This window comes from Mobula hypostoma, chromosome 1 (genome assembly GCF_963921235.1).
Source record: "Mobula hypostoma chromosome 1, sMobHyp1.1, whole genome shotgun sequence".
Lineage (NCBI taxonomy): Eukaryota > Metazoa > Chordata > Chondrichthyes > Myliobatiformes > Myliobatidae > Mobula > Mobula hypostoma.
This window is the reverse complement of record NC_086097.1, coordinates 164,496,476-164,520,782: the sequence shown is the minus strand read 5'-3', so window position 1 is coordinate 164,520,782 and position 24,307 is coordinate 164,496,476. Positions and strand designations below refer to the sequence as shown.

The 24,307-nt window shown below is 38.9% G+C and overlaps 1 protein-coding gene across 1 annotated transcript in view; it reads right to left on the bottom strand.

The window, feature by feature from the left end:
- Positions 1 to 296: 296 nt before the first annotated feature.
- rab12 (RAB12, member RAS oncogene family) overlaps positions 297 to 24,307 on the bottom strand; it is a 42,278-nt gene continuing 18,267 nt past the window's right edge. Inside the window, exons 2-6 of the mRNA XM_063059007.1 lie at positions 15,220 to 15,280; positions 12,668 to 12,806; positions 7,326 to 7,415; positions 5,616 to 5,720; positions 297 to 2,348 (exon numbers count right to left, since the gene is read on the bottom strand). Coding sequence (XP_062915077.1) covers positions 2,238 to 2,348; positions 5,616 to 5,720; positions 7,326 to 7,415; positions 12,668 to 12,806; positions 15,220 to 15,280 — 506 coding nt within the window. The 3' untranslated portion in view covers positions 297 to 2,237. The remainder of the gene's footprint in view (positions 2,349 to 5,615; positions 5,721 to 7,325; positions 7,416 to 12,667; positions 12,807 to 15,219; positions 15,281 to 24,307) is intronic.

The following is a 24,307-nucleotide window of genomic DNA, read 5'->3' as shown; positions in this document are numbered from 1 at the left end:
ACATGCTCTAGGTCTCGCAGAACAATCTTCCAAATACCTCTTCCCCGAAGTGCCCTACACTTCTCCCTCCCTTACCAGGGATGGACTGTACGCAGTTTAAAAAAAAGGTTCTGTTTTTCTGATATCCATAAATCAATATTATAAGGAAAATACACAAAGATTACTTACAATGATAAATGTTTAAAAAATGACATCAGATGTACAATAAGACTGAGAAGAAATAATTACCAAAAGCACAGCAAATCAGTTATGCTATCTGTAGGAATGAAATGTTTCATGCATGTATTATGTTGGAATGGGAGCCATGTTTTGGATCTGTACCTAACTTATGCAGCCTCCACCACCACTTGTTCTCCCCCACGGGGATACTTCCTACCATCTGCTAACCATCCCCTCCTCAGTCTGAGAAACAGTACAAACTGAGACCTAACACAGATAACCCAACCAGTGATTCCGCAAGCTTTCCCAGAAAACAACCTGGTGAGAGCCCCAATTCACAAACACCTGAAGAGTAAATGCACGGTGGAACCAACAACTTTGAATGTAGTCCAAGTTTAAAAAAAATAATTTTGAATGTACATCAGTAAATCACACAATTTTAAAATGTACATGTGTAGCATCCTCATCTCCCAAGTGCCAAGAAGTGATCAGCTGAGAAAGCCCTACACAAGCAATAGTGTTCTTATACAGAAGATGTTACGGTACAATGTAATATCCATTCTTCTAGGCAGACGATCATTTCCAGCATTGCTTCAAGAAATGAAGTAAACAGTTTAGGTGCTTATGTATATATAGTTTTAATAAGTCACAATTTTACATACCATGCTTATATTTGAATCCATCAAAAGAAGAAATCAGCTACACCAGAGACAGACTTCACTTTTTAAATAACATGCACTAATAGTGGGAAGACCTTCATATTCCACATACAGCAATGACCAAGCACAATCTGGAATCAAGCTGCGAGTGTATCTGCCCTTTTGTGGGATCCACAGTACAAACTTTTTGTGTAAATCAAAATTACTTCCCCGACCATTAATATAGCAAAGTGAATACTGTACTCACATATTCCACAAAAAATCTTCAGTCTTGGATATGGAAGTTACTCTGTTGCTCGTATTATGAGCCACGTCTTAAGTGGGGGTTTCCTTCAAGTAAATTACACCCACTTTGCAATGCACTTGGCATCCAAAATTTAAATCTAACATTGTTATGAGGGAGTGCTGATTACAGCTATGGTGCAAGAGTGAGGTGCAGTCATTTGCACAATCAAAATATCTTTGAACAGACCAAATTTTGAAACATTTGATCCACATAAGGCAACTTTTATAAAATGCCCTCTTGAAATTTCAAGTACACTATAAAATACTCAGCTAAAATATGAGGCTGAACCATTTACCCAGTACCCCCTCCTCTGCCCAGAACTTAGTATTAAGTGCTTCTAAAATGACCACAAATTGTGTCCTTTCACAACACACCTTTATGGTTAGTATGGAGAAAAGTGGATTATGCCTGCCTTGACCACAATAGTGTTCTGTCTTTGATAAAATACTCAAATTGCATGGCACATTTCTGCCACTGCACATCAAATATTTCTGTGCTTCACACTCTGAGAACAACTCGTTTTCTCCAAATGACAGATCACAACTTAGTGTTAACCCTTTAGTTCCCAAAGCTTCCCGGGAACATAAAATGCATATTTGCAGTCTATGCACCAATGTACAAACAAACCAACCATGTGTCTAATGGGGTTCCCTTGTATGTGTATCATTAGGATTCGCAAAATTTCCAAACTGGGTTCATATGTTTTTCTAATGTACCCACCGTGTACTACTCAAAGGAAGCAGTGATACCATGATACCACTGACAATAGCAGCTCTGTGCTAATATTCAGACAGCCTTTTTGGTGGCTTGACTTTCTTTAGAGTACCAATAAAAAAAAGCCCCTTCCAAAGTTTAGAAATCACTTGGTACTACGTGCCAACATTAAATACTGTACTAGTATAGAAAACATCAACTTTGCCAGAGATCAGAGGATTTTTAAAAATACATGTGCAGTTATTCTGAACAGAGTAATTTTATCCTATGCCATTTTAAAACTTCACACATATACAAAGTTAGTCCAAGTTCTTCTCTGATCATTCCTACAAAGTGCAATGATGACAATGGTGAGACTGATTGCATTGCAGAAACGTACGCGAGTACGAGCGCAGTATGGCGCAGGGAAGAAGCACCAGTCAGCAGCAGCGAACATTCGGCCGAGCTGGTGGAAGTTCTGGTGGAATTTCAGGCTCTGGCTGTAGTGACAGGATGCTGTTTGATAACTCGCGCTTGGGTACGTCAGGCATCTGAAAGTTTGCATATGATAAAACATTATAATTCTTTAAGCTTCAGACATCAAAACAGAACAGAGATAAAAGATGAAAGCAGATTTTTAAAAACTAACTTTATACGAACGCTTTGTGATTTCAAAGCAATTTTCCAAGTCAAAAAGTTGAGTCAACATAATCCGAGGCATAAAAGCAAATCAGATGTATTTATAGGAATGCTCGATAAATACCTGAAGGAATACAAAATAATATGTAGTGCTAATAGATCAGAGATGCTGGAGGAGGTTTATGAGAAGCATTAACACCAGCTGGGGAGTTGCCAATATACTGTGGAATCTGCATGCTATTATGTGCTACAACACTGCACAGGGTACTCTGTGGAAAAAGGCATTTTGCAACAATTTTGATGGCTGGCTGTTTCTCACTGCTCTAAATTGTGATTTAGGCAATGAAACAACAGCTGTCACTTCTGCTGTTGCAAGTTGTGTTCAGTGTGCCAAAGATGCCAAGATTGGGTGAGTTGTTGTCAATGGTAACATCACAAGGAGACCTTGGTGAAACATTCACTAAAAATCACACTATGAACTCCTGCTTTCACTGTTTTTTCTACTTACAAGCATATCTGTCACTAACATTCAAACAAACATCATTTATTAGAATGAACTTATTTAGAAAATAAATGGAACTGTTTTGGAGTTGATAAAACACTACTAGAGAATGCTAATATAGATAGCATTGAAGCCATAACACTTGTTGTTAACTTGGAAAAAGCCATTCACAGATATATAGCAATATTTGGGATGGGAATTTCCAATGATGATTACAGGCAGGCATTGGTTCAGAGTGATCACATACATCCAGCAGATGGAATGCCAGCAAGCTCGTCAGCAGCCCAACACATTGAGGAGTTCTCAGGTAGCAAGCCAGGAAGGAAAAGTAAAAGTTTTACTCAATATACTAGCACTCAATAGAGCAAAGACTAAATAATGCACGTTTAATGTAGGAGCTGATATATCAGTCTATTTTACAGCATATCAGAGTGAATTGTTGAACTGAGAGATTAAGTTAGGAGCTTTGAGAAGCACTACATATAACACAATGCACCTCTAAAATAGATCTCTTGCAAAGAAAAATAATCAAGACTTTGTAACATTTTACAGTGAGTCTGGTTCATGAATAGCTTATGTCACTAGCGATTCAAACGTTTATACTTCATTCCTTTGGAGAAGGCTGGAAAACGTAGCAAAGCTTCCAACAGCAGGAATCAATTATTTCAGCAACTTTGCGATTCCCACCTTATGTGGAACGTACAAAAATCCCAATTACTGCGGTCAGTTCATTATGTAATGATGCAGAATCTCTTATTGTCCTAACATGGTGGTGACAAGCTGCCTTCTATTATCAGGTGGTCCTTGTGCTGAATTTATACAAGGATTGCCAAGACTTTGGTCTATAATAATGAAGGAAAAATATGTATTTAGTCAGGATTATGTGTGATCTAACACAGGACTTGCAGGTTTGTTTCCAATAGCTTGCAGCTACTGCATTTCCCCTTCTAGGAGAGTAGAGACTGTGGGTTTGGAAGGTGCTGCTGATAAAGCTGCTCCTAATCAACTGCTGCTTATGGTTCATAACACAGTCAGGCTATGTTTGTGGTGTGAATGTGGTGGCCATGTGGATGGTATACCAAAAGACATAAGCAGCTTAGGCCTGGATGGTACCGAGTTTCTTTAATGCTGTTGGTGCTAGTATATAGCTATTTGAAAGCATTCCATTACAGTCCAAAACAGCTTTTCAGATAGCAGGTCACTGGGGAAATAAGGTGGTTTGCATCTGTTTGGAGATTTCCATTGCCAGAAACTCGTGACCTGAATGTATTCACCATTTGAAAACTCTTTGATTATCCAGGCTGTTTTAAGTGCAGGTGTACTTTATTACCCGAGGAATTGTAAACTGGAATTCAGCTTTTGCCCATGTTTGAAATAATAGTGTAAAGAGATCAGGAGTGAGTGGCCCCGGCAGAATCCAAGATGAGCCACCATTGAGCACATCTACACGGAGTGCTGTCATAGAAAGGCAGAAGACCATGCTTTCTTCTCACTCCTGTCATCAAAGAGATGGTACAGGAACCTCAAGACCCACACCACCAGATTCAGGAACAGTTATGACCCCTCAACCATCAAGCTCTTCAACCGGAGGATAACATCACTCACCCAGAACACAGAACTACTCCCACAACTTACGGACTCACTTTCAAGGACTCATCTCATGTTCTCGATAGTTATTACTATTTTTCCACTCTTTGTATTTGCAGCCTTTTGCACATTGGTGTTTGTCCATATTATTGAATGTGGTCTTTCACTGGTTCTATTGTGTTTCTTTGTATATACTGTGAATGCCCGCAAGAAAATGAATCACAGGGTTGTATATGGTAACATATACATATGTAATTTGATAATAAATTTACTTCAAACTTGCGAAAGGTAGGCAGCCTTTAAGTAGTAAAGGGAATCACTTTCTACTCTAATTACAACGCATAAAAAGGTACTTTAGTCAGGAACTTAGACAGGGATAGAAGAATACAGTTCTAATGTGGGCAAATGGGATTGGCATAGGTAAGTATAATGTAGCACACATTGTCTCAGCACTACAGTTGATGGAAACCATGACTTCTGTTGTATTAATGCAAGGTCATTTCCTACTGGGAGGCACAGCAGTGGAGATAGTAGAGCTGCTGCCATGCAGTGGGAGAGACTACTGATGTTGGTAGTGTGAGTTTCCATATCCGTCATCTGACTGCATGGATTTTCTTTGGGTCATCTGCTCTTTTATATCCTAATACCGTGTGTAGAATCTAGGAAGTATATGAGAAAGTGGAGAGGGAAAAAAAAGGATTAATGTTGGATTAGAGTAAATGATTGGTGGATGATTGGCACAGACTCAGTAGACTGAACAGCTTATTTGTGCTGTATCTTTCTATGACTATATCATATGAAGTGAATGTAATTAACTAATGAATGGCTTTAATGATGTAGAGGATCTCAACAACAGCCACTTATGCTGGGCTTTGACATTGTCCTGGATGGGGATGTTCATGAAGTTTCCTCCTCCATTTAATTGCCACAACTAATTATGACCAGTCTTGTCAGGAATGATATTTACCATACAACACTGCCAGCTTCTTAAGTGACAGTCTCAATTGGCCTTGAAATTCACATGAAAGACCATAAATACAACAGTAGACTGATGTTTAAAAGCTTTGCTCTTCATTCAAAATGAACTTGCCTTATTTAAAATGTCATCCACGAGCTTCAAAAATATCTCACTGACATTGTAGTTGTCCTTTGCACTAGCTTCACAAAAACGCATCCCAGTTATCTGCAGGGCAAACTGAGGAAATTAAAGATTAAATGTTTAGCAAGGCAGTTGGAGAAAAATATTCCTTTGGTCTTTAAATAATTTCACTAGAAGTGGGAATATGCATTTTGATAAAAAGGAGCATTATAAGCAAATTACAGATCGGCACAGAGCAGATCAGAAATATGAGGAAAAAGAATGAATTACAGATGAGCTTCGGTGTAAAATTATTTTATCTGGATCTTACTAACATTGATCCTAAAAACTGGAATTAAGCTCTCTAGTATTTATTTCAGTGCATATGGATGTCAGTCTTGGGCCAGCATTCATTATTCATCCCCAAATGATTTCACAATGGAGGGATTAAGAATAAACCATATTACAATAGCAATATGTGGACCAAATTGAGTTAAGAACAGCAGATTTTGTTCCCCAAAGGATATCAGTGAAACAATTGTTTTTATGACAATTCAGCAATTTTTTTTATTATTACTAATAATAGATGAATCAATTACCCAAATTTAATTTTCTTGGTTTGGTTTCAAATTCATACCCCAGGATCTATACAGATGCTGACTTGTCCATTAACAACTGCAATGGTACCAATACCCTCTTCCCCATCACATTATTTGATCATGCCTGATAACAGAATCGTATCATGAAACTTCTTTATGATTTCTAAGAGAATAAAAGAAATTAAATTGTACGTATTTTGAAATTCAATGCAATCTACAGTGCTTTTATTAACAGATCAACATCAGACTGAGAGGCACCTGATTCAGGGTGTAAGTTGGATAAAATGTGAATGAGTACCTTATTCGGAATTCTGCCAGATAAAAGTGGAGAAAGTAAAACAATGCACATAGCAAGGAGGAGTATTCCATGAAATGCCATGGATTGATTTAACATGCAGTATGCTGAATCAGACAACAGTAATTATTAAAGCTAATACAACAATGAAGAACAGCTAGAACAGTAGAACATTAGTCATTTCGCATACTTCAGTGAGATCATTTCTTGTACAAAACTTCCAAGGATGACAAAATACAGTCTGCAATATAACTTAAAATGCAAATATAGAATCTAGAAAGGGCAAGAGAGAGTGGATATAGAGAGGATATGGAGTGGGAGGGTCTAGAACCAGAGGATACAGACTCAGAATAGGAGGATGTCTCTTTAGAACAGAAATGAGGAAGAATTTCTTCAGCCAGCAGGTGGTGAATCAGTGGAATTCATTGCCACAGATAGCTGTGGAGGCCAAGTCACTGAATTAATGATTGAATGGCAGAGAGGGCTTGATGGGAGAAATGACCTATTTTTGCTCATCTTTGGTCTTGCATCTTAACAGTGCACAAAGGTTTAGCATTGTTATTTTTAAGGTATGCATATCACACAACAATAAAGAGATAACCAGATGAATGTCCCAGAATACCAAAAAAAAACCTCCCTCTCTGGATCCAATTAGCCAAAAAGCCTTCCTCAACCTTCCACGAAGTTGACCTACTCAATCTTTGCTATCCAAGTACCAGAGACTGACTAACTCCTTATTGTTACAGTCTGAAACAGAGCTTCTCACAAAATAATTTGAATGTTATTATCATTTAAAGTTCTACTTCGAGAGAGGGCTCTATTTCTTACCTTCTCTCCTTGCTGACGAGTAATTGTTCGGTCAACTTCACAATCTAGCTTATTTCCCACTAACAGAAGTTCTGCATCCTCTGAAGCATACTATACAACACAAAATAAAAAAAAAATAACAGTTACCAGCAGTTAGAAGGTACCGTGAAGTACAGATGGACTAACATTTGAGATATTTGGTGAAAAACATGAATAATTCCAGAAGCAGCAATATTAAAACCTTAGTAACAGTGCGCTTTCTTTCCAGCAAAAAAAAATTGTAGTAACCCAATCACCAATCCTGCAAGCAGAGGGAACAGTCACTTGGTCAAAGTTATCACTGACATGATTCTAAATCACTAAAGATATTTTAATCCCCTACCTAATTTAGCATAGAATTCTGGAAATTTGAAATAAGAACAAAATATTCAAAAACTCAGTATGTCAGGCAACAAGAGCTTCAAGGTACTTGAAGACTAATGATAAAATGTCGAAGTCAGCATGGTTTCTGTAAAGGGAAATCTTGCCTGACAAAACTCTTAAGAGTTCTTCAAGGAAGTAACAAGCAGGGTGGACAAAGGACAGCCAGTGAATACCATTTAAGTGGATTTTCAGAATGATAAGTTGACACACGAGATTGTTTAACAAGATAAAATCCTATGGCGGAAGATACTGGCATGGATAGAGAAATGGCTGACAGGCAGGAGGCAGCAAGTGGGAATAAAGGAGGATTTTTCCAGTTGGCTGCCAGTAACTAGTGGTGTTCCTCAGGGTAAGTAATGGGACCACTACTTGTCACATCGTCAATAGAATTGATGGCTTTATGGCAAAGTTTGCAGATGATACGAAGATAGGTGGAGGGATAGCTAGTGCTGAGGAAGCAATGCGATTGCAGAAGGACTTAGACAAATTGGATGTATGGGCAAGAAATAGTGGCAGATGGAATACAGTGTTGGGAAATTTACGATAATGCATTTTGGTAAAAGGAACAATAGCGCAGGTTTATCTAATTGGGGAGAAGGTTCAAACATCAGAGGTGCAGAGGGAGTTCCCGTGCAAGATTCCCATTAGGTTATAGGTTAAGTCTGTGGTAAAGAAGGCAAATGCAATTTTGGCATTTATTTCAAGGGGAATAAAACATAAAAATAAGGAGAAAATGATGAGGCTTTATAAGACACTAGTCAGGCCACACTTGGAACACTGTCAACAGTTCTGGGCCCCATATCAATAAGGATGTGTTGTGTGACGAGAATACACATAAATTAAGATGTTAGCTGGCCTGGGCTGGCACCAGTGGGATCAGCAGTTGGTCTGCCACCTGTCTTCAGGAGAAAGAGAGATAAGGAAAACAATGGAGCAGCATTTGGAGATGTTATTGAAGGGACAGGAGAGAGTAACGGAAGGAGAGCTGTCAAGATCGGCTCCCCCTTTGAACCCTGAACTGTTTGAAGTGATGGACAGGCGATACCCCAGCAGGGGGATAAAAAGGGACAGGTTCGCTAAGGCAACACACACACGACACCCCGAGGTAACGAGACTCTGGAAGCGGTGCGTCTCCCACAAGTCGGTGGGAAGTTTTGGACGGCTGGTCGCGGGACCAAGCCATAGACGCACAGGGTGGAAAGGCACGATCGGCGGGAATCTGGTGTGTGTCCACCCTTGCCTGGGTGCCAGGTTCACCGCAGAGAAACGATCGTATCTGGAAACGGAGGGGGTCACGGTCGGTGACCTCAGATGACATCACAAAGGGCTCGCCCGAAAGCTGACTGCGAAGGTCTGTGTGTGGAACCCGTTTGAATATTCATTCATTTTGCTCTCTCTCTCCTTCCCCCCACTGTCCATCTCCCATGGCAGCGATTACTGCGAACTGAACTGAACTAAATTGAACTGAACTTTGCGTCACTTTGAAACTAGTCATTTACCCCTAGAGAACGATAGAGCTTGATTGATCCTGTTATCTTAATTCTGTGTACATGTGTGTTTATCATTGCTGAACTGTTGCATTTATTATCCTTTTGATTAGAGTACTGTGTTGCTTGTTTCTTTAATAAAACTTTCTTAGTTCTAGTAATCCAGACTCCAACTGAGTGATCCATTTCTGCTGGTTTGGCAACCCAGTTACGGGGTACGTAACAGTTGTCATTGGAGAGAATTCTTGAAGTGGTTCCCGAGGATGATTCTGGGATTGAAGAGGTTAACATATGAGAGCTTAGCAGCTTTGGGCATGTACTCAGTGGAATTTAGAAGAATGCACAGATGTCATTGAAACCTACCGAACGTTGAAAGGACTAGATAGAGTGGATGTCGAGAAGATGTTTCCTATGGTGAAGGTATCCAGAACTGGAGGGCACAGCCTCAAAACTGAGGGGTGACCTTTTAAAAGAGAGGCAAGGAGAAATGTTTTTAGCCAGAGAGTAGTGAATCTGTAGAACGCTCTGCCACAGACTGTGCTAGAGGCCAAGTCTGTGGGTATACTTAAGGTGGGAGATGATAGTTTCCTGATCACTCAGGGCATCAAAGGTGTATGGGGTTGAGTGGGATCTGGGATCAGCCATGATGGAATGGTGGAGCAGACCTGATGAGCTGAATGGCCTATTTCTGCTCCAATGTCTTATGGACAGGAAAATTGTAAATGTTACTCCACTTGAAAGAGGAATAAGAAGGGAAAGAGGCAGAAGAAGGGAAAGAGGCAGAAGAAGGGAAAGAGGAAGAAGAAGGGAACTTAAAGGCCAGTTAGTCGGACTTCAGTGGTTGGAAAGATATTGGAATCTAATATTAAGGATGAGGTTTCAGGGTATTTGGAGGCACATGATAAAATAGGCCAAAGTCAGCACGGTCTCCATAAGGGGAAACCTTGCCTGACAAATCTGTTGGAGTTCTTTGAAGAAATAAGCAGAATAGACAAAGGAGTCAGTGGATGTTGTTTACTTGCATTTTCAGAAAGCCATTCTGTAATGGTTCAATATCCAATATTTATGATATGTTGTTGGGAATGAGAAATGATTTTTTAGACAAGATCAAAAATCTTTGGGAACAAGATTTACAGACCTCAATTTCTGAAGAAACTTGGAATGAGATTTTTAAATTGGTTAATACTTCATCGCTATGTGCTCGTCATTCTCCTCTACAATTTAAAGTGGTTCATAGGGCTTTATCTCGTTTTTATAGAGCTATATCTCTCTATTGTGATAGGTGTAACAATGGAGGAGCTTCACTTATTCATATGTTTTGAACTTGCCCAAATCTTGGAAAATATTGGAAGGAAATATTTCAAACTTTTTCTGCACTCTTTAAAGTAAATTTTAAGCCTAATCCTTTGACTGCCCTATTTGGTATTGTTGGAAGGAAAGATATCACTTTGAAGGCATCTGATTTGCACATTCTGGCTTTTATCTCTCATGGCTAGAAGGGCGCTTTTGTTTAAATGAAAGGATGCTGTTCCACCTAATCATGTTCAGTGGTTACGGGATGTTACGGCATACCTAAATTTAGAAAAGATTCGTTGTTCAATTTCTGAATCTAACCAAGACTTACAAAATTTGTGGGGGCCGTCCTTAAATTATTTTCATAATCTTTGACTTCTTGTTAAAGTACAGAAGTTGGTTAATAGCATATTTTATTATCTGATAAGTTTCTTATTCTTTTTTTTCCCCCCCCAAACAGCTTCGGCTTTGGTAGTGGGTGTAGACTCTTTTTTCCTCAATAAAATTGTTTATATTCTCCATATGAATATAGAGTAAGGAGTTCGTTACTGTGATTTAATATACTGTATCTGGTATTACATTTTGTTTTATAATATGTATTCTCTTGAACTCTGTATTTTTCTATATATAGAAATCAAATCAATAAAAATATTGAAAAAGAAAGAAAAGTTGCCATACATGAGTCTGCTTAACAAGATAGGAGCCCATGGTATTACAGGAACGGTCCTAACACAGAGCAAACCAGCAGGCCAGGAAGAATCTATGGAAAAGAGTAAACAGTTGATGTTTTGAGCCGAGACCCCTCATTAGGACTGAAGAAGTGCCCTGATGAAGGGTCTCAGCTTGAAATATCAACTGTTTACTTTTTTCCAGATTTTACCTGGCTTGCTGAGTTCCTCCAGCATTTTGTATGTATTGCTTGGATTTCCAGCATCTGCAGATTTTCTCTTATTTAACCATGTAGCAAAGATTGGTTGACTGGCAGGAGGCAAAGAGTGGGAATAAAGGGGGCCTTTTCTGGTTGGCTGCTGGTGACTAGAATTGTGCCACGGGGTCAGTGTTGGCACCACTTCTTTTCACATTATATGTCAATGATTTGGATGATGGAATTGATGACTTTGTGGCAAGTTTGCAGATGATATGAAGATAGGTGGAAGGGGCAGGTAGTGTTGAGCAAGCAGGGCATCTACAGAAGGACTTGGATAGACTGGGGGAAATGGGCCAAGTGGCAGATGGAAAATATTGCATGGAAGTGCATGGCCACGCACTATGGCAAAGCATTAAAGGCCTGGACTAGTTTCTAAATGGGGAGAAAATTCAAAACTCTAAGGTGCAAAGGGACTTGGGAGTTCTTGTGCAGGATTCCATAGAGGTTAACTTACAGCATGAGTAACTGGTAAAGAAGACATATGTAATGTTAGCATTCATTTGAGGAGGTGGGAAGAATGCAAAAGCAAAGATGTAATGCTGAGGCTTTATAAAGCATTGATCAGACCATACGTGGGAGTATTGTGAGCAGTTGTGGGTCTCTTATCTGAGAAAAAAATGGTGCTGACATTGAGGGTCCAGAAAAAGTTTACTAGAGTTATCCCAAGAAAGAAAGGGTTAACATATGAGGAGCATTTGATGGTTCTGGGCCTGTAGCTGCTGCAGTTTAGCAGAATGAGTGGGGATCTCACTGAAACATATTGAACATTGAAGGGCCTAGGTAGAGCGGATGCGGACAAGATGTTTCCTACAGTGGGGCAGTTAAGAACAGAGGGCACAGCCTCAGAATTGAGGGAGATCCATTTCGAACAAAGAGGAAAGATTTCTTTAGCCAGAGGGTGGTGAATCTATGGAACTCATTGCAGACCAAGTCATTGGGTATATTTAAGGTGGCGATTGAAAGGTTCTTGGCTAATCAGGCATCAAATGTTATAAGGAGATGGAATGCCAAAGCAGACTTAATGAGTCAAATGGCTTAATGCTGCTCCTGTATCGTATGGTATTACCATTTAGTGCCCACGTGAAACAAACAAGTTTGCTAACAGACCAGACCAAACTTTTTCTGGAAGCAAACAAAACAAAGCATATTAAAGTCAGATTCAGCCAAAACAGATACTGAACTTTTACAAATTCTCTGAAAACTTATAAATTTTACAATATCAGCTTCATTACCTTGTCGATCATTTTCATCCATTTAGGTACATCTTCAAATGTTTCTTTTTTTGTAATGTCATATACCAAGATTATTCCTTTGGCACTCCTGTAGTATGCTGAAGTAATACTGTTGAATCTCTCCTGCCCTGCGGTATCCCTGAGGAAAAAGTGTGATTTAAAAAGTTAAGACTGTTCAAAACTTTTGACACAATGAAACACCTACACATCCAATCAGTTGTTTTTTTTATCCCTGCCACCTAGTTACATTAGTAATCCAGGACTCCAATAGAGATTTATACAGTGGGTTGATTAAAATAACCTTGGTCAAAAAAGTACTTAACCCACATACTCTTCAGCTGATAAATGTCAGCCTTTTAAGCAAGGAACATTAAAAAATAGAGGTAATTGAATATATTGTCAAAGTTGTATAGACCTGCTTTGATTAAATTATTACAGCATCAATGTCCAAATAACCATTAATTATAAATAACAAAGTTAGATAGGAAAGAGGCCAGTCGTATATAATTTAGAAAAGTATGAGATAATGACTTAGTGAGGTTCAACTAGGCAACAGAGTATATAATAAACGACAGGATACCTTTGTGGAGGAACAAAGGGATCTTTGAATGTATATCCAAGTATTCTTAATGACAGTATGATCATTCAATAATATGGTTAAAAAGACAAATTTGTTTTCCTTTATTTGCTGAGGCATGCCATTAATTGCTGATGGGTTATACTACAACTGTAAAGGTGAACTTGAGTAATATACCCATTTCTGATAACTATATTATAGGAAAGATTGAATTTGGATAAGCTAGGGCTGTTCTGTTTGAAATAGTGGTGACTGAGGGGAGATTTAATTGAGGCATATGAAATTTCCAAATAAAACTGATTTTTCCCCAGCAAAAGAGTAAAAAAAAAGTTGGTCAAGGATCACAAGGGAGATGGGAAAAGTAGTTCATCTAAAAGAATATTTGCATCTGTACTTAAGAATCATGAACTACAAGGGTTCAGTCCTGCTGTAGAAGATGGAATTAGAAGGGCAACTATTTATTGACCAGCACACTTGAGGGGTTGAATGACCCTCCTGGGTCAAATTTATCAGATTCTATTAAAGGAGCTGCAACACTATATATTACTACCCATTTTGGTTAAAGTCCAAATAGTTTTGTAGCTTTGTAGCATCCGATGAGGCAGATGAGTAACCACAAGTCATATTACAAATAAAACCAAACTAACAATACAGTTTGAATAAAATAATACATTTTACCTCCGCATGCTCCAGTAGAAACAGTGCTACTATTTGCCAGCCCCTCGCAGCCATATCTTAAAGAGTCACACAGATGAGGGATGAGAACACACAGACAGTTAGAAATTAGACTATTGTTAGCTGGAAACTATGGATGAGTAAGGAATTCCAGAGCAGTGCTGCAATCCAAAGCCAAAATCCTGTTGGGAAGTGGGGTGGAGTGGAGTGGAGTGTTAGTAAGCTTTTTATTATCATTCACAAGAGTTCATGAAAACAAAGACAACTGACAAACCATGTGTCTCACACAGACTATCTGTTGCATCTCCATTGTTCTTTCTCACTGATGGGACAGTATGGTAGCCAGATGTAGTTTAGAAATACTGAAATCCTACGTACCATATATTAGTACACACAGCAGCAGCGATCCCACAGGCTCATTAAAGGCTTTATGTTAAATAAGACCAAGGGAAATTTCCTGTAACACTCAATGTTGGCACAGGTGGTTTATACTCTGAGAATATTAAGACAGTTTGTTTTCTACTGCTTTCAAATCGTTGCATTGTGAATACTATTTACTCCTATTGAAATGAAAAAACATCTGCATAAATCAAATGCATTATCCAATCATTGGAATTACATGGCATGAATTAACACCGCTTTCCAGCTTAGAAAAATGAAGATACTTTAATTAGCAGGATTGACACCAATTGAATACTTTATTTTAAGCTATCATTTCAAATTCTTGCACTACAAGCTGATGCCAGTCTGCTTTAGTAGAAATGCCATATGTCACACCAAGGGGACCAGAACATAAAAGTGATTTAGGCTTGTCACTGATGAGAAGTGCTGTCAAGGCAACTACAAAATGAATCACCCAGTGATCTAACAGTGGGCTGATCATCCTGGGATAAAGAAACAATGTTAAAAGCCCAGTTAAAGGAAGTTGAGAACAAAGTGAACAAAACTAAAGAACTGTCCAAGGCTATTTTAGTATTTGTGTCTTGCTTGGCTCCGTCAGATGACAAAAGTAGCCACTATGAAGTAAATTAGCTAAGGTAACAACAAAACTAAGGTTTTGAAAATTTTAATTTAAGAACAATCGCACTGCAGGCTGAAAATGTAAAAAATCAAGATTAAATCAACATTGTTAAAAATGCAGCCTTTGCACTACGTTTTGAAATTTCAACTGGGTCCAAAACGTCAAAAAATAACAGCCGATCCTTACCAGAAGTGGAAAACCAGCCCATGCCAAGGATGAGATTGCAAGTGAAATTTCAAGTCCGGGTAATAAGAAACTGAAAATGAGTTGTTCACTTACCAGATTTGTAATCTAATTTTCTTCCCTCTTAGCTCTATTGTTTTGATTTTAAAATCAACACCTATAAACAAATACAGCAAAAGGAAAAGGAGGAATAAGCAGCAAAAGCAAATACAAAGTTGAATTCAAAAGCAAAAAGCAAACATTTCCAACAGGATACATAGCACTCTGTAAAAGCAAATTTTCATATCACAGGAAAAGGACAGGGAAAGATAGCTGCCCAGGATACTGTAATTTTCTGCACACATGCTGTGTGTGTGTGTGTGTGTGTGTGTGTGTGTGTGTGTGTGTGTGTGTGTGTGTGTGTGAGAAATGAACACAATATTTTGTTTCAAATATTTTAGTAACATTTTCCAAGCAGATTATAACACCCTACAAGTGCATTACATGGATATGCCAGTAAAAGAAAGATATATATAGATATACATACACACAAACAAACACAGTCAGATGACAATAAACTTGAACTATTTACTATGGAGAAGGACATGGTAGCTAGTGACTTCATGGGAAGTAACAGTGATATCTTGGAGCATATCAATATTACAAAGGAAGTGGAATTGGAAGTCTTGTAATGTGAAAATGTGAATAAAGTAGGATCTTGTAAAAAGAAGGCAGGACTGAATAAAGATAGTTAACATGGGTTTATGTGTGGGATATCTTAAAAAAATTTTGGTTTTGTTGAAGGGATGAAGGCAAGGTGGTACACCATGTCTACACGAACTTTAGCAAGGTCTTTGACAAGGTCCTGTATGGTAGGTTGTTACAGAAGGTTAGATCACAAGGGGTCTATGTTGAGTGAAACTGGGTTGGTGAGAAGAGTCAGGGTGGTAATGAGAGGACTGTTTTCCCAGACAGAGCCCTATAACCAGTGGGGTGTCAAAAGAATTAGTGCTGGGTCTTCTGTTGTTTGTCATATATATTAAAAATGGCCTAATTCTGCAAATGGATGAGAATGTATTTAGTTTGCAAATGACACTAAAATTAGTAGTATAGTGGAGAGTGAAGGCGAATGAAGGTTACAACAGGAATTAGATCAAACGGGCATGGGAATGGCAGACAGAATTTAACTCAGACAAGCGCAGGGCACTGCATTTTGGCAAGTAAAACCAGGACAAGACATACACAGGAAATAGCAGGGCTTTGGGAATTGTCAATGACCTTAGACCTTGCGATAGCTGACTGAAAGTGGCAACACAGGTGGAAACAGCACTGAGGAAGGTGTGTATTTTCCTTTATTGACAATGGCTTTGACTGGCATTGACTGCAAGACTTGGGATATCATGTTACGACTGTTCAAGAAACTTATTTGTTCACATGGAGTACCGCGTGCAATTCTATCAGCTTAATCAAGGAGGTGATGATTAAGCTTGAGAGGGTTCAGAAAAGATTCACAAGAACATTGCCTGGTTTGGAGGGTTAAATTATGAGTAGAGTTTTTCAATTTGGATCTGTTTTTCTCTGGAGGAGCAAAGGTGGCTGGGAAGTGGTATTGTACAGATATATAAAGCTACTAAAATGCATACATTGGATAGAAAGCCAACACCAGTTTTCCACGACAGATGTGCCTGCAATTAGGATGACAGGAAGGTGTTTTTATTTCAAAATTGGAATAACTATCTTGTATTAACACACTGCTTACTTTATTGATTTACTAGCTGCCATGTTTTAGCGGACTGTTCATGCAAGACTTTGTCTGCAAGCTTTACTTCCACTGCATTCTATTATGATGAAAGTTGATTGAACTTTTTGTCACATTTATCATCAGGAACAAGTACATTCTCTTCCAGGCCGATTATTTGTCTTTCAGACCACCTTGAATTTCATTTGCTTTGTTACAAATGTAACTTCCAAAATAATGTGCAAATCCATTTTGAAAAACAGCTTTCATACAGAAGTTGAAAAAAAATGATGCATGTGATGCAGCAAATAATTACGGTATCCTGAAGTAAATGAGTACCCATAGCTGGAGATACAAACCCAACTGAAACCCAGAAGGAATGTGCAGTTGTTACAAGATAGCCAAGAAACAAATAAAATTACAATGTATCAAAGTTTCAAACCTGAAATGTTTGCTTTAATATATTTTTATTGCACAACTTCATAGCTACTCTATTTATTTCAAATGGTTAGGTCAGAGGGACAGAGACAGAAGCAGGCAGTTTGGCCATCTGAGTCTGTGCTGACCATCAAGCACCCATTTAGACTAATACGCCGTTAATCCCATATTTTTTAACCCACCTTTTCATCAAACACATCCAAATACTATCACTCACCTACAAAGAGGCAATTTACAATGCCCAATTAACAAATACTATTGCTCACCTATAAAGAAGCAATTTACAATGCCCAATTAACAAATACTATTGCTCACCTATAAAGAAGCAATTTACAATGCCCAATTAACAAATACTATTGCTCACCTATAAAGAAGCAATTTACAATGCCCAATTAACAAATACTATTGCTCACCTATAAAGAAGCAATTTACAATGCCCAATTAACAAATACTATTGCTCACCTATAAAGTGGCAATTTACAATGCCCAATTAACAAATACTATTGCTCACCTATAAAGTGGCAATTTACAATGCCCAATTAACAAATCTACCTGCATTGGGAGGAAACCAGAGCACCCTCAGGAAACTCACAGTCATAGGAGAACTGACAAACTTGATACACACTACACCCAGTGTCCGGATGAACCCAGTTCTCGGTCATTGAGAGACAGCAACAATACTTGGGGATGCTACTGTGTCACTTATTGCAAAAGAGAGACTTATCTATCAGAAAACACCTATGGGAAACCATACAAACTTGCTTAGATATATGGGCAAATTAAAATTAGCACCAAAGTTACCCTCAAGTAAATCAAATGAGGCACTTCAATATGGTACCTGCACCCAACATCAATAAAGCTGCCACCACTAAACATTAAGAAACACTGAGAATTTAGGGGGGGGGTGAAAAATCACTGAGCAGTCAGAGTTGTCATACAGGAAGATAGTTACAATGCATCAAACAGCATCACTCCAGAATATTTCTGTTAGCGCTCCAGAGGGACATAACCCCACGACCTTAAGCTATTTTATAATGATCTTTATTCCACTATGATGCTTGGGAGTGGAGCTATCACCAACTATTCCAACCTCTTTTTATTAATGTGTCAATAAAACATGACTCATTCATGTTAAGTTTAAGAATCTTACAAACCCCATTTCCAGAAAAGTTGGGATATTTTCCAAAATGCGATAAAAACAAAAATCTGTGATATGTTAATTCACGTGAACCTTTATTTAACTGACAAAAATACAACGAAAAGATTTTCAATAGTTTTACTGACCAACTTAATTGTATTTTGTAAATATACATAAATTTGGAATTTGATGGCTGCAACACACTCAACAAAAGTCGGGACAGAGTTAAAATAAGATTGAAAAGTGCACAGAATATTCAAGTAACACCGGTTTGGAAGACTCCACATTAAGCAGGCTAATTGGTAGCAGGTGAGGTATCATGACTGGGTATAAAAGTAGCGTCCATCAAAGGCTCAGTCTTTGCAAGCAAGGATGGGTCGTGGCTCACCCCTTTGTGCCAAAATTCATGAGAGAATTGTTAGTCAGTTCAAAAGGAACATTTCTCAACGCAAGATCGGGAGTACTTCGGAAAGCCATTGTCACTCAACACAGTCCATCACTCCATCCAGAAATGCAACTTGAAACTGTATTACGCAAGGAGGAAGCCATACATCAACTCTATGCAGAAACGCCGGCGAGTTTTCTGGGCCTGAGCTCATCTCAGATGGACCGAAAGACTGCGGAGCTGTGTGCTGTGGTCAGATGAGTCCGCATTTCAGCTAGTTTTCAGAAAAAACGGGCGTCAAGTTCTCTGTGCCAAAGATGAAAACGACCATCCAGATTGTTATCAGCGAAAGGTGCAAAAGCCACATCTGTGTGGTATGGGGGTGCATCAGTGCCCACGGCATGGGTGAGTTGCATGTATGTGAAGGTACCATTGAGTCTGAGGCGTATATTACGATTTTAGAGAGACACATGTTGCCATCAGGGCGACGTCTCTTCCCGGGACGTCCGTGCTTATTTCAGCAGGACAATGCCAGACCACATTCTGCACGGGCTACAACAGCATGGCTTTGTAGACACAGAGTGCGTGTGCTTGACTGGCCTGCTGCCAGTCCAGATCTATCTCCTATTGAAAATGTATGGCGCATCATGAAGAGGAGAATCAGACAATGGAGACCACGGACTGTTGAGCAGCTGAAGTCTTATATCAAGCAAGAACGGACAAAATTTCCAATTGCAAATCTACTACAATTAGTATCCTCAGTTCCAAAATGATTAAAAAGGGTTATTAAAAGGAAAGGTGATGCAACACAATGGTAAACATGCCTCTGTCCCAACTTTTGTTGAGTGTGTTGCAGCCATCAGATTCTAAATTTGTGTATGTTTACAAAATACAATTAAGTTGGTCAGTAAAACTATTGAAAATCTTTTTTTTTGTACTTTTGTCAGTTAAATAAAGGTTCATGTGAATTAACATATCACAGATTTTTGTTTTTATTGCATTTTGGAAAATATCCCAACTTTTCTGGAAATGGGGTTTGTACATATCAACAGTCAAGAGGTAGATTACAATTAAGCCATACTATGAACAAATCAAAGACCATCTCCAAGCAATTTCACATACATCATAATTGCTAAAACATCAACATAGCAGTTTTGAACAATAAGCAAATAATAAACCAAAGAGCTGATTATTGACTACAGAAGGAAGAAACCCAGAGGTCCATGAGCCAGCCCTCATTAGGGGATTAGAGGTAGAGAGAGCAACTTCAAACCCCTTAGCATTACCATATCAGAGGATCTGTCCTGGGACCAGCATGTAAGTAGCATTACAAAGAAGGCACAACAACACCTGCACTTTCTTAGAAATTTGCAGATTTGGCATGTCATTTAAAACTTTGCACCGATGGAAATTTGCCACAGTGGACCGTATTCAGACTGGTATGTAAATACCAAAGCCGAAGATTGGAAAAGCGTCCAAAATAGTGATGAATATTGCAGAGTCCATCACAGGAAAAAGCCCTCCACAGCACGGAGCACATTTACAAGAAGCTCTAGTATAAGAAAGCAACATCCACCATCAACAACCTGCACCATCCAGGCCATGCTCTCTTCTTGCTGCTGTCAAGGGGCAGGAGATAGAGAAGTGAGCACCACTGAATTCAGAAACAGTTATTACCATTCAACCGTCAGGCTCCTGAACCAGCATAACTTCATTCACCTCAACTCTAAACTGCTTCTACAACCTATGGACTAACTTTCAAGGACACTACAACTCATGTTCTCAGTCTTATTTATTCAGTACTATTATTTTTTTTGTATTGTCTTTTTTGGCACATTGGTTATTGGTCACTCAGAATTTGTTTCTGTGTAGCTTTTCATTGATTCTATTGTATTTCTTTGTTCTACTGTGAATGCCTGTAGGAAAACAAAATCTCAGGGTAGTATATGGTGACATACACATACTTTGATAATAAATTATCTTTGAACTCTGAATAACATCAAGGTAACGGTACATTCTGATCTTATAATGCTTCTATAATACAAAGAGGCTGAAGCCATGTGTGATAGGGTATCATTTATCAAGATAGGTGTAGCACTAGCACTGGCACTGAACTCTTCTGATGCTCTCGCATGCGTTATGTACTATCTACAAGATGTACTGCAAAAGGTCACCAAGGTTATTTTGATATATCTCAATTTCTTCATTTCCTTACTTGTAGCACAGTGAAAACCACACACCAGAAATGAAGCAATTAAAAAAAACACATCACAATCGTATTCAAATTGGCTTAAGAGATATAACACTGTAACTAACTCTTTCATGAATACCAATGTGTGGACCAAAGGCATAATTAAAATACAGTGACATAGTATTTTAATAATATGACATACATGACTGTGTCACAGGAACAAAATTTGGCCATTTAGCCCATCAAATATGCCCTATCATTCTATCATGGCTGAGTTATTATCCATCTAAACTCCATTCTCCTGCCTCTCCCTGTAGCCTTTCACACCCTTACTAATCAAGAACCTATCAAACTCTGCTTTAAATATAAGTAACGACTCTGCCTCCACAACCATCTATGCTGAAAGTTCCTTCAATATCTGAAATTCTTTGCAGCAATTCACAAGGCAAAGGAGATTTAACTGCATCCTGTCTGGAACTGCACAGATTTCATTTCAGTGTCCAATTTGGTTCATAGGTCATCAGAGACCACATCATCTGCACATCCTACACCAGGCTCCTGAAACAGACATTCCTTTCTGAGCTTTCTCACAGATTACCAACGTGTGCTCTACCCCTCCTTGAAGAAATATATCATTCCTCCCCGACTCCTGTGAAGCTCTGGCTCGTGACCATTTACAGCGCAAGGAGCATTTAGGATGGCACGGAGAACCTCAAGCCCACATGTTGGGAGTACACAGAAATGCTGTACAAGTTGTGGAATTAGTGCATCATCTCACAAACTTAGTCCTGCTTGGTGGTGCAATAATATCAGCGCCGGACTCTGGAGCGAAGGTTCCTGAGTTCGAATCCAAGTTGGGTTGAGCGTCAAGCTAGCAACTCGGCCTCGTAAAAACAAGAATAGCTTGCCACGGAAACACCGTCACAATGGTGCCCCTACAACTCCACTGCTGAGTTAAGGGCTATTCTTCTTCTTTCTCACAAACTTAACCACTCACCTGCATCACTGGCTACTACCTGCCCTATCTGTGGAACAGTCAACAGTTCCCACATTGGTCTCCATCAGCCACCTCAAAACCCACAAACCTGTGGTAGAAGTAATGTATTCTTGATGCTTAAGGACTGCCTAAGATATTGAATTTATTTTTTCAATAAGGAGTACTATTTAATTACATTAGTGACATCCTGTATTATTTTTATCGTTATAGACTATGACTAAACTCATCACCATGCTGAAGGAACAGTGTTTACCGTCATCTGCTGTAACCAGATGCTATTTACAAAGTCAGTCTGGAAAATAGATAGCACATACACAACCCCAATGGCCATCAGATGCAGCCAACTCCAATAAATTACTTTTACATTTCCCCTCAAAGCAGTAATAACAGTCTTAATGGAGAAAATTGCAACAAGGTCAAAATCATCAGCATTGAACCTGATCACTCTTCCAGTAGCAGAGATTTTGCAGTACTTGCACAGGGAATTAATATGTAGTAGCTCAGATGAACATTTTCTACATTACAATGTACTTTCGACTTCATTAGTTCCGAAGTGTTCTGTAATTTCTTAAAAACTTCACACAAACTTGAGTCTTTCTGTTTGATAAGAAAAGGACAGAGTGTGCAAAGCTTTGAACCAATACAGAAGGAGCTCCATCAACCTCACTGTGTTGATACTGGAATATCATTATAATCCCAGATCATCTTTGCAGACTTCTCATTTGCTGAAGAATTATTCCACCAGCAAATCACTGAAAGATAATGAGTGTGCCCAACAACTATATTTGTAAAGCTTACTATATTTGCGCTGTATTTGCATAAACAAATTGCTAATTGTCACAGACCCACATGGTTGTTCAATGATCTCATCTAACTCTCTCTGCAGCTTGTTACAGAATATGACGAAGCTCTCAAGTCTCTGATGTAGGATGCAACAATTGACATCCGCAGGTTATTCAACGATTGACATAGACGATATTCACAAGTCCTGATGGCGTGTGTCTCAACCTGAAACATCAGCAGATGCTGCCTGGCCTGCTGAGTCCCTCCAGCATTCTTGTGTTTGTTGCTTGGGATTTTGAGCATCTTCAGAATCTCTTGTGAGATAATATATATCTGCTTCTGGACCTAATCTCAATCTGCAGGTAGACACAACAAAGCTAGTATCTCTGACATCCTACTCAATGGTGAACCTCATTATCATCCACCAACATCTCCCTTACTTCTGGGAAATCCAAGACAGCAAAGAGAACTCAGCTGATACTTTACACAATGTAAAACATCCCCATAAACTCTTCTTTCCTGGCCACTTCTGAAAGAATTCAAAGCGTTCATAACATTCTTTCTTATCAAGACTGAAACCAAGGCAACATAATCCAGCTAACTACACGTCAACACGTGAAGCTTGAAAATGCTTTATAGATGCAGTAACTGAAACCCTTATTCTGCTCATATTTTGAAAACTGTATTTTGTTGAATATAATTGATAAAATGCAAAATGAATCATACAAATAAAAATATTGCTTATGCATCAAAATCTTATGTTTGTAAGATAATTAAAATAGATTATTAGAATTCCAACTTCAAAGGGTATCAGATTCTTGTTTAAATTAAATATGCATTGCACTGGAGCAGACACCTGTTGGGAAAGGATGAGAGAGATAATTGGGCAGTGATGCAGGTGGTAGAGCTGCTGCCTTACAGCTCTATCACTTGGGTTCAATCCTGATCTCTGGTGTTGTTCCTCATTCTCCCTGTGACTGTGTGGGTTTCTCTCAAATCCTCCAGTTTCTTCCCACACCACTAAGACGTGCAGATTGGTCGGATAATAGGCTACCTTTAATTGCCTCTAGTTGTACCCGAGTAATATAGTGGAGGTGGGAAGTGGGGCTTGGGGGGGGGGGGGGGCGGGAGAAGAGAACCAATGAGAATATACGGAGAATGAAATGGGATTAAAGCAGTAGCATTAAAACAGCTGATGTGATTGAGACCCATCCATGACCATTCACTCTCTCCACCATTATCAGTTTGTTCCACCTACAGGATGCACTGCAGTAACTCAACAAGACTCAAGACTCCTGAGACAGCACTTTCCACACCATAAGACATAGGAGCAGAATTAGGCTGTTTGGCTCACTAAGTCTGCTCTGCCATTCAATCACAGCTACTTTACTATCCCTCTCAACCCAATTCTCCCACCTTCTCACTGTAACCTTTGACACCCTTACTAATCAATAACCTATCAACCTCTGCTTCAAATATACCCAATGAATTGATCTCTGCAGCCATCTATGGCAATGAACTTCACAGATTCACCA